The sequence below is a fragment of the Pangasianodon hypophthalmus genome, chromosome 13 (genome assembly GCF_027358585.1).
Source record: "Pangasianodon hypophthalmus isolate fPanHyp1 chromosome 13, fPanHyp1.pri, whole genome shotgun sequence".
NCBI classification, from domain to species: domain Eukaryota; kingdom Metazoa; phylum Chordata; class Actinopteri; order Siluriformes; family Pangasiidae; genus Pangasianodon; species Pangasianodon hypophthalmus.
In genome coordinates this window covers 3,027,361-3,039,308 of record NC_069722.1, presented here as the reverse complement: position 1 = coordinate 3,039,308, position 11,948 = coordinate 3,027,361, and the positions used below count along the sequence as shown (strand labels likewise).

Here is an 11,948-nt window from a genome sequence, read left to right as displayed (position 1 = left end):
CTATGAAAAAATATAATGTTTTATATGGAAAAAAAACCTACATAAATATATACATAATTTTACAACTATACATACTATATATTAATAAATAATACTTATTAAACATCAATATTGGTTTATAACATACATATAGTTTCGTTAATTAATGTTATTAATGTTTAATAACTATTATTTATTAATGTATATATTTTATGTAGTTTTTTTCATAAACAATTTATTTTTCATATACTTATTTTGTCCTTCCCCCATATTTATAATTATATTATTCATAAATATTACAGTATATATACAATATATAGTACATATACATATATACAGTTAACTGTAGTATAATGACACACATATTGACTCTACATCATTACAATATTATGGCATACTTTATAATTCTATGATTAAATTGGCATTCCTGTGTTAATTAATGTTCTTAATGTTTAATATCTATTATATATTAATACATATAATTACATGTATATACATGTAATTGTGTTCTTTATAAATATTAACATTATGTAATAAATTATTTACATATAGTATACAGTTTTATCTCTAAATTTACTCTAAAACTTACTACTGAAATAATTTGTTAATATTATTTTTTTATTTTAGTATGCTTTATACTTTTGTAATAAACACTAGATATTTAAATTATTTAAATATTAGGCTTTATTATGTTAAATAATGTTATTAATGTTTTATATGTATTTTATTTGATAGTTTAAATATCATTTTAAAATATTAATTTTAATTTTTAATTTTGCTATATTTATAATTGTTCTTTATATATAATGTATACACAGTAATATATAATAATAATTTTAATTAATATAAACATTAATTACCTATTAATATAAATATTATTTACATATAAATTACACATATATTCTCTATAAATTCTATATTTTAACATATGTTGTGAATTTATGATAAACACCTTAGAGTTTTAAAGTGTTTGCCTTCTGTAAGACTTAAATAGGATTGTCTGAAGTCAGTAATGTGTCATGTTTAAATAAATTATCTAAAGCATGTCAGTGGAGATTTTGAGCTTGCTGATATGATAACGATAACTTCTGTATGTAAAATATATAAAATACATAGACAGCAAAAAAACAATCATAATTTCATTTTACATACAAATTCTTCTCATACAGATGCTTTTTTCCTGTCTTTGTATTTATTGTGTCATTTGTATAGTTTGCCTTATTTGTGTGGCTGTGTATCACATGTTTATATAAGGAAAGACTAGTTATTGACTAAAAGTTGAGTAACTAGTTATTGAGTAACAATTTTACACAAAATATGTCCTTATAAAACCATGTTTTTGTAAACATGTACTTATTAAAACAGCTGTAGGTTATTGTAGGTAAGCTAGCATTGTTCTAATGAGTGTATTCAGGCTGTACTCTGTGTATAAGTGCACTGATACGGGAGATAGATGAGATTTACAAACATTGTTCAATCTCAGTTAAGGTGTTTCATTACCTCAGTGTGAATACACCTGTCCCTGGAAGCTCCAGGAGTTTAGCGGAGCTATCGAACCAAGCAGCTATCAAAACAAGTTCAGGACAATGTTTCAGAAAAGCATCAGTCAGGGTTTGGTTATTAAAAAAATCTCCAACTTTAAGCATTTTGAGGCACACAATTAAATCTATTTTTTTTAAAATGAAAAGACTGACACAACCTGCCTCTGGCTGGAGAAGGCCATCTTATCTATAATCTTATCTATAATGTGAACTATATGTATTATCTATAATCTTTGTATTGCTTTTTTTGCTGCTATTCTACTGTAGTATTTGCATTATTTGTATCTGCAGTGTTTATATTATTGGCATATTTTGGCCATCTATGTTACACCAAAGTCCACTAATACTAATTCCTAGTACATGTACGTGTACCAGGCCGATAAACTGACATTTAGCCCGATATTTCTGTATTTCAGTCAATTAAATTAATTCCATAGTTAAACTCTAAATTAAAGATCATTTCCTTCTTCTTCTTTTTTTTTTTTTTAACCCTAACCCTCTACAGCAAATACAAGCGGGTCAGATGTCACGTATCATCATGTAAACCTTTAATCACAGTCATTAATATGTACAAACAGCAACAATAAATCCTCCGTAAGACACAGTGATGTTTCCAGAGACATGGTTTCTCTGTCTAGTAATAAATTATGTACAGTTGGATGAAAATGAGAGAAATGTGGAAGGAGAAGACCGATGGCTGGACAGGGGCAGGGTACAGGGTCTGGAGTGGGAGGCACAAAAGTCCAACAGGGGGCAGCAGAGAGCATCACCACATGTACGACTCGTCATACCTGAAAAACACGAGACAGGACGTCTATATGTTATTACCTCCTTCATATATACACAACAGAGCAACATTACAGCAATCGAAAACTCCTTCATTCTGCTTTAAACAGACAGTGAGGCTAATCAACATTATATATATATATATAATGTTTGGCATTAATAATATACACTCTGTACAATATTATATAACAATTGTTTACATATAATAATTTTAATATATGTATTTTATTTTTTGCTTTTTTATATTTTATACTCTTATATAATTATAAAAATAATATCATGATATGAAAAGCTAATATAAAACACATTAATATAAGATGTGATATATATGGTTTTTATCATCATATGATAAGATGTTTATATGATAATAAAATGATAATATGTAACAGCAAATTTAAATATAAAAATAAATATATGTATTTATATGTATTTTTGCTATATTTATAATTATGTTCTTTACGACTATTGTAACAAGATAAACTATAATATAAAATATAATATGATAAATATATAAATTATAAATGTCAGCAATAATGTATAGTAAATTGTTTGGGTGTATACACATTTACAAATTATTGTTAAATTAAGCCTAATAACAATACATTACTATTACTGATTTAGTGTTAGGCTTAATTTAACGTGAAATGATTGCATAATAATGCAAAAATAATCCGTTTGATTGCAACAGTGAACAGGAAAATGACAGCTTGGTGATATTCTTCCCCACAAACTGTTCAGCTGTGATGGATAAATTGTTCAGTTTTCTCCTTTGCTACACTTTCTCTCTCTTTTTTTTTCCCCCTGCAATGAGCTCGATGCCGTTTCCTGCACCTTTGAAGTCTGATTTAATGGTGTGTTAAAATGTCATGGCCTCTCAGCTGTTCAGTGTGTGTCATGATCCAAACCCACCTCCTTCCTGACAGTGCGAGAGAGCGAGAGAGAGAAAGAGAGAGAGAAAGGGGGGGATGAGGACGCCAACCGTCCCATCTGTCCCTCTGATCTGCTCACAGGTGTGAAAAATTCATGAAGTGAAAAACACTCCTAAACCTCCCCTGCGCGCTTTAGTGTGTGTGTTGTGCTCAGACACGCCCATTCTGACCTCATGAAGTGGTGCATTTAATATTTAATTGTAATGACTAATGACTATCACGCAGCTCTGATCAAATCCACCTGCACTGCTCAGAGAGCTTAAAGTACATTTGTGAAAATGCTTAAAACCTGATTTTAGGGGTAAAGAATACACAGCAATGTCTAAAGCATTTATTAGGGGTTTATGTAACCTTAGTTTTGGAAATAAAAACCATGAAAACCATAAAAAACAAAAAGTGCAGAAAAAACCTACTTCTTTTAAACATACCCCCCCTTTTTTTAATATATGATATGATATCTTTTTCAAATTAAATTTTATCAAAATTAATGAAATTTTTTATTTTTGACTTGGTGCACATATGCAGGCGCTGTCCACCAGCGCAACATCTCAAACCAGAATGTACAGAAAAAAGACGAAAGAAAAAAAAGAAAGTCCTTTGTGATTTTCTACAGATCATTTTCTACAGAAAATCGAACGCTGAACTTTGTATCGCAACTCCTTTATTCACGCATACACATCAGTGGAGATTCTGGAGGTTTTCGTTGTTACTTCACTGTTTGTGATGCCTGTATAAGTAAGGAAAAAACACCATGTCATGCTGTTGTAGGAAACTAATCAATGATAGCATGGTGTGATGAAGTTATTATTTTCCGGTATTTTAACAGCACGTCCCCAAGTGTTTTATTCCACTTATACCACAGCAGTTTGTCAATGATTACAATTTTCTACTGTACCTCACACTGTACATTTTGTCCTTTTATAGTTACATCTAATGTTGTGGCATGTCCATGAAGGAAGTTAGTTCCTGTTATGTGTAGTAAACGTCTCTTAAAGTATAAATCAGCTCTGAGTGTGTGAGCGAGTGTGTGTGTGTGTCTCACCTTGATCGCTGGTTGTGCTCATTGCTGTCTCCGAACAGCAAGTCTGCCAGACTTCCCTCCTGAGTCGACCTCTTCCCATACCTGAGAGAGAGAGAGAGAGAGAGAGAGAGAGAGAGAGGTCAGAAACTAGACACAATAAGCTCCTTCACTTTGACACAGAAAGATCGTTTCTTTCCCCAAACATGAACCGAACCATCACAATGTCTGACCTTCACTAATGAAAATGCACTGATGAAAAAGAGCACACACACCACACTCCACTCCACTGCCTCTCAATTCTCTCAGACTTTTCAACTCCGATGATGTCACTGTGAATAAAACCCTCGACAAATGTGACAGGGACAGCACGGAAAAGTACAGAAAGAACTGTAATTGGCCTGAGGTCGTGCAGTGGGTCTGTGTCTCTGTCAGACCGTGTGTGGAAAAACATTACAGCTCAAACGGAAGCAGGAGAAGTTTCACTTCACCATCATCATCTTTAACAGAATAAAAATCTCATTAGCGTGTATATAAAAAAAAAAAGGACAAACGCATGGTCCTTCCAGTTGATAGTAAATGCAGTAGATCTGATGGTAAAGTTGCAGGTGTTTTCTCTCAGAGCTGAAACAGAACTGAATCTCTCATACGGAGCCACACACACAGCGCTCATATCGATGAAGCAATTTTATGCCCAGATTCATCCTGAATGCCTGCAGGGAACGTCAGCGCACTCAAGGGAAAGCTGAAACATTCTGTGAGCTGTGAAACGCAGCGACTACGTGGGACCACCTGTACCCTGCTGAGCATTATGTAAGAAAGTAATTTTACTGGAAAATAATGAGTGACAGGGTGGCATGATGAAGCGAAGACACTTTTATTGCATTCAACTTCATCATTTTCTAATAAAGGCACATCCCGAAGTGTTTTATTCCAGCTATTTGCCCTTTTTTAGTCATTAAGGCATGACATATCATGCTTTTTCATCTGTTTATTCTTTTATCTGTTCAAGTTAGTTCCTGTTAACACTAACGCTATAGCAGCTAGAAGCACTCTGTCACCAGCATCTCTGTTTTTCTTTCTCTTGAAGTTAATAAGACAAAAAACCTGCAGCTTGTCACATTACAGAGAAACTGCAAAGCCTAAACTCTTCTGTCCTGAAGATGTATGAAAGCTTAAAGTTACAGCTTTACCTCTGACTGTTACAAAGCTTCCATAAATGTTAAGAAAGCATCTACTTATGGAAAACCTCTCTGTATCAACAATTAAGTTTTTTTTTACAATTAAACAATTAAAATATGTTTATGTAGAGCTGCGAAATTAATGCTTCATACGGCTTCGACTCTCTCAGGAGAAGCATGTCTTAGCGTCACCCTGCCATGATTAATGATGCGTTTAAACGCAACTCCTGAATTTATACACCAGGTGCTTAAAGTCTGGAGAACACTGTTGCTAGGCGACAAGTAATACAGCTGCTTTACTAGTAACCTAGTTAGCAAACTGATGTTGGGCGAACATCATTTTCTCCATTGGGAAGGTAGCTAACAATCTAGCTAGAGAGATATGTACGATATAAAGACACAGAGACCATGGAAATGAGACAAAATGTTCTGGAGTATCAACATCCAAGACTCTTTATGACTAAAATTACACTTAGCATTAACTGCTAACCACTCTTTCATAGCTTCCTCCATACTGACATGCCAACAGTGTCTCACGATGCTTGAATTCAGAGCTGTCAGAAAATTCTGACTTGATTTTGGTGATAAGAGCATGCCATTAATGAAGAATCTTCTCCCAAAAACAATTGAACACAATGTAAATTGGGTACAAAAATATTTGGTAAAATACTAATATATAATGTATGTATGTTTTTCTGACTGTGTTTCATACAGTTTGAACATCGCGACAGGTGCCGTTGACCGACTTCATGTTTTTCTGCATGCTCTTTACTACCTTCTTTACTGTAAAGGTCAAGGAATAAGTCTGTTATGAAGCACAGAAGTCCAATATACAATGAGACTTTCTCTTTCAAATGTCAAGGAGACATTCAGAAAGCATAAACGTGTAAATAAACTCGGTCAGAGAGTCAGAAATGAATCTCCGAGCAGCCAGATTTGCTTAGGATTGGATTTCGAACCACTCACTGTGCATCTGCTTGGCTTTTATAGGCTCCGTGCGCGAATAAGCAGCTCCATCAGCCTTTTCAGCGTGACCCATAATGATATTTTAGGCTCTGACTACAGAGCTGAGTGATGGATTCACTGCAGTGTGTGACAGGAGCAGGAGATGGATGAGAACAGCGGGTTGCTGATGTGAGGCATGAAGCCGTGTGCCATGAAGTCCAACAGAGCTTCTGAACTTGTTAGATTGGGCTTAAACATTTCAGAAACCAAAAACTCTAACAGTTATCATAGATTCTAACACACCTAAGAGAAAGTGGAATCTCAGAGAAGTCTGAGGAACTCTGTATGTATCTGAAATCAGAAACTGCAAATAATAAACTTTATAATATAGCGTAAATTAAATATTTTATATAATATAGCATCTATAGTGTATATCAAATAATTCTGTAACATAGTCGAAACCATAAGTTGTGTAATAGTGATGAAATAAACAAACAAAAAACTATCTATATCTAAAATGTATAAGAAATCACAAAACCTGTAATATATCTAAAATCTGAAACTCTGAGAAATTCCATTATATGAATCTAAAGTCAGAAAATCTACATTATATCACTAGCAATAAATGTTATATTATATGCAAAATCATAACCGCTGGTTAAAATCAGAAAATCTGTATCTAAATAAAAATGTATTTAATACCAAAAACTGTAAAATAGCTCTAGCATCAGAGCCTCTGTAATATATGAGAAACCATAAATTGTATAATAGTGCTAAAATAAACTAATATAATCTAAAATCTAACTGTCTGTAATATAATTGAAATCATGAACTGTGTAATAGCTTAGTTGGAAAATTGGAAAATAGTTGGAAAATTGGAAATTCATTAATATATTTGAAATATCCGAAGCGTAAGAATCAGCATAAACATGCACTACATTAATCACTTATAACATACAGTTGTACAAAACAGTGCCATAATCTAAAACGTAATCAAAATCATTTTTTAATGCTTCTTCTGTAATTTAGAAAATGATCTTCTTTCGTGATGAGAAATAATCAGCTCTCGTCTCTCTCACCTTTGCCGGGTGATGAGGTTGATGTAATGTCTGAGAGCCGTGTAGTATTTGGCGAGCTCCTCGGGCGCCGCATCCTCTCCGGGATTCTCCGGTTTGGGCGGATAGGCGTCCACCATGGTGCTGAGATACAGGAGAACGCACAGGAGCAGGGAGAAGACGACGGTCCACGACTTCAATACGACACTCATCTGGTAGAGAAAAATAAAAAATAAACGAAAATCTTTCTTTAACTGTTGACACCAGACACATTCTCCTTCATATGTCACAGTAATTATGAAAAGTAAATAGCTTCATTTGATTTTAGTCGTCACTTAAGTAGTGTTGAGTTTCATTGGCTCAGACCATCTCTTTAGATTGTATAGCAATATGGCTGAAGGATTTTTTTTTTTTTTTTTTCAAATATGAAATATATCTGGTCTTCACTACAATACACAAAGCAATAGTATTAATAGAGCTAGAGGAAGAGAAGAAGACAGGCAACAAAAATTAAAATAAATATAAACCAAAACAAACTATATATATGATTTCTTAATTGGTATTTAAGAAATAATACAAAAAATATCATCGAAATTTGAAAAAACACAAATGCAATATTATTTAAATACAATGTATTTTTATATGGGACATCAGGCTGTATAACATAACTTCCCAAAACTCATGTTTATTCAAGTTAGATCATCATATTTCTATAAACAAACATATGATACCTAGTCTTTACAGTGTAAAGATTTACAGTGTAATTACAGTGAAAAGGTTTAACAATTTTAATTGGAAATTGATTAGCGGAATGGATTTGCTCCCTGATCATGTCGTCCCAAAACACCTGAAACTATCTTTTATTCCAAAATTTTATTTCTAAGAAATTTCAGATGGGTCTTTTGATCCTTGGGTCATGATATGATCAAAACCAGTACGATTTAACTAGAGTTAAACATTTAGCTAAATCAAGTTTTTGTTGTTGTTGTTGCTAATTTTACACAATTCTTAAAAGTTTCCTGGAAAAATTCTCTGAAGAAGGTTGCAAGCCACAGGTAAACCTCAAAGGAGCAATGAATTCCTATCTTTTATATACTCCTCTACATCCAAAATGTATGCAAAATAAAGTAATTCATCTATAAAAAGATTACCTACAGTATTGAATTAGCACCTACTGTGTGTGTGTATAGACAACTACACTGAAACAATTCCTGGAGGAATGAATTAATTCATTTAGATTCAATTCAATTTTATTTATATAGCATTATAACAATAGTCATGGTCACACAGCAGCTTTACAGAAATCCAGATATGGATTTAGATGTAGATCCCTAATGAGCAAGCCAGAGGCAAGGAAAAACTCCCTGAGAAGGGAAGAAACGTCTTCTGGGTGACTGCGGATAGTGCGATTATGAGTCATTACTCTTCCACAAATGTATACTACAGAGTCAAACAGTACTACTGAGGGTGTTGGAAGGATCCTCAGTATGAGAATCAGGATTTAAAAAAAAAAAATTTGTTCTTTTTTTTTCTGCTTTGAATCTATAGCACCCAAGTGAAGTGAAGTGTCTAGTGTATAATGAATGAGAATAATCTCACAACAATCTTTAGGCTATTACACACATTTCAGGTGAATTAGAGCGCAATATTTTAGAGGGACATTTCTTCTATTTTATATCAATACCACTTTGAAAGAAAAGCGAATAAAATGTCATTTTATTGATTAGTTTCAATGTCTGAGAGGGAAGTCAATGTGACTGGATGTTTTATCTTTATCCCCTTGAAAATTGTGCTCTAACCTTTAGCGTTTGTCACTCTCAGAAACATATTTTATAAGGGTACATATTTTGTATCTTTAGATAGCAGACCTGGAGGATGTAGCATACCTTTAAAACACATTTAAGCTACATAAATTGATCATAAGTACCTTTTAAGAGAAGATTATTGTTCTGTTTTGTTCATGTAAGCGTAGCGTCATTCTGTAATCTTAGGCGTTTATAACTTGTAGCTGTTGTATGTTAATGCACTACATACAGCAGCTTTATCAACACGAAGGCTGTTTTCAGATATTAAAACTGCAGGTTATCATTTTTCTAGTTTCTGATTACTAATTTCATATTTGGAAGAGTTTATGATTTCATGGGCTTTTAGTTTTCATGTCTCAAAACGAGACTTAGAAATTTGTCGTCCCTTTAATCAGAAGAAGAAGAAATTGTAAATGGACCTGTATCTAAATAATGCGAGGCATTAACAGGTGTCTGTAGAGTCCTGAGGAGTTTTAGTTGTGTGCTGGAAATCAATTCAATCGCAAATATGTCTTTATATGACTCTGACTTTAGATCACTAGTGTGCAAGTGGTGATGGGAAAAACTCTGTAAGGATCGGAGAAGGAAAAAAGGTGATCTACACTATCTCCTTCGATTACTATAGAGAAACTATTTAGTATAACAGCTATGATAATGTATTTAGCTAAACACTTGGCTCAGTGACACTTTTGCCAAATGACAAATCCTTATTGACAGCTTTGGGTTCTTTATACATCATTAATCTGTAAACGAGTGATTTGGTCCAAGTCCTTGTAGCACAGCCTCTGACTGGGGCTGAGACTGTCGCTGTCCGTGGTTCTGAACGCACTCACTGTTTGTTATTACCCACAATACCCTGCGTGAGTCAAAGTGGCTCGACTTGCGTTGTAACGTCAAAGCCACAAGTATCTCTTTTATATTGGAAGGAACAGATTTCAACATTCAACAGTGAATTTATCCTCTTCATGCATGCATTCACGGCCAGCGTGTCCCTGCAATAAGCGTACCTCATAAAAATCCTCATTTTCAGATATTCCACTCGTGCACACACTTATGTTTTGTCAATTTACAGTAATATGGAATAAAAAATACAATAGAAATAGGAGGTAATGAATTTATTCTGGCAGAATTCACTAAGAGTAGGGTTTGAGAATGATGACATAGTTGTACATAGTTGTCTTCTTTTAAGTTAACCTAAAAGACTGTATTTTTTTTTTTCTTTGACCAAGTCATTGCTTATACGCATTTGTCTTTTCTCTGTATAACTTTTTATAAAATTTCATTGCTTTGGAAATACACTAACTTCTTTAACAGATATGGCAGTCAACTGAAAATTTAATGACCACAGCATCTGTGAAACGTGCAACAATCTGCCCACTAAAATGCATGTAATACAATGAAACTTTATTCTAATTTCTGTCAAAATATGAAATATTTGTTAGGTACACATGGTGTTACATGGTGCAACTCTGATGCATTAGGTTTCTTTGAAAGATAGAGGAATCTGACAGTGGTCAGTGTCAATAATAATAATAATAATAATAATAATAATAATAATAAATTCCCCTTCTGTCATCTTATTTTACAGCATGAGTTTGTGCTTTTACAAGTGTCACTGCACGAGCACATCTGAAACAAATGCACATCTTGTTTTTGCATAATAAAATGTTTTGTAATTGCACTCTGCCTACACTAGTATAATAATAATTTATACTATGATCTGCTTTTTAAAAATGATTTCTCTATTTAGTTGATGCATTAAAAAGGAAAAAGCCATGCGACTGGCTCCTGCTTTCTAAAGAGAAGAAGTGGAATAACACTTACTGTTGGTGTTGAGATGAAGCTGTAGGTTTGAGATCAAGGCTCTGATTGAGTTTTAATTGAAGCCGAAGTCCTCGAGCTCAGAAGTGGCGCGCGCTGATCGCTGTTGTGTGTGGACTGCTTCACGTGCGCTTTTTATACGCGCAGTCGCTGGTCGGGGTTTGCGTTAGAAAAGGAAAAAAAAAAAAAAAAAAGACACAAGGGGAGGGCTAAACGCGAGCGCACGCGCGCACACGTACACGACATCAGTATTACATTATTTTGACATGTTTTGATTTAAATCAATCTCAATAGCTTGTTGCTCGCGAACTCCACAGAGTGTAATTAGCACCTGTTGCGCGCGCGCTCGCTCCTGTTCGAACAAGGCTCGTGCGTGACCGTTAGAGTTTAAAATTCAAATTCAAATTTCAGTTAACTCCTGAAGCTCTCTCTCTCTCTCTCTTTATATAATGTATATATATAAAATAAGTGTGTGTGTGTGTGTGTAATTAGGACACATATCAGTGTGAAGATATATCCATTGGATTTATTTATTTATTTACGAGTAGGTGTGTTGATTAGCGTTTACAGAATTATAAACCTGATAAACCTACACAGCCTGATATAGCTATATAGCTTAATATACTAGACAGACATGCTAATTATGCTAAAGTGTTTGACAAAATAACAGTTGTCCACTAAGGATATAGCTAAAATGATGTCTTTTGAATGTATGTTGGACATCAGACCTCTTTAATGTCTTAAACAAAGTGAAGTGAAGCTGAAGTGACAAAAGTGATCCTGTCAGCTAAACCCTGGCCTCATTAACAGCACACTACCAAACACTTTAGCAATTTAAGATGCTAACCCTGATGTTTGGTGATAGTGGTATCAAAATACATGTAGGAT

General features: G+C 33.7%; 1 protein-coding gene across 1 annotated transcript; it reads right to left on the bottom strand.

The window, feature by feature from the left end:
• Positions 1-2,046: 2,046 nt before the first annotated feature.
• pyya (peptide YYa) lies at positions 2,047-11,230 on the bottom strand. The gene is made up of 4 exons (XM_026916895.3): positions 11,064-11,230; positions 7,459-7,646; positions 4,278-4,358; positions 2,047-2,311 (listed from the first exon to the last, which is right to left on the bottom strand). Exons 2-4 carry the CDS (start codon positions 7,644-7,646, stop codon positions 2,287-2,289), a joined length of 294 nt encoding a protein of 97 aa, XP_026772696.1. The 5' UTR covers positions 11,064-11,230; the 3' UTR covers positions 2,047-2,286.
• Positions 11,231-11,948: the final 718 nt, after the last annotated feature.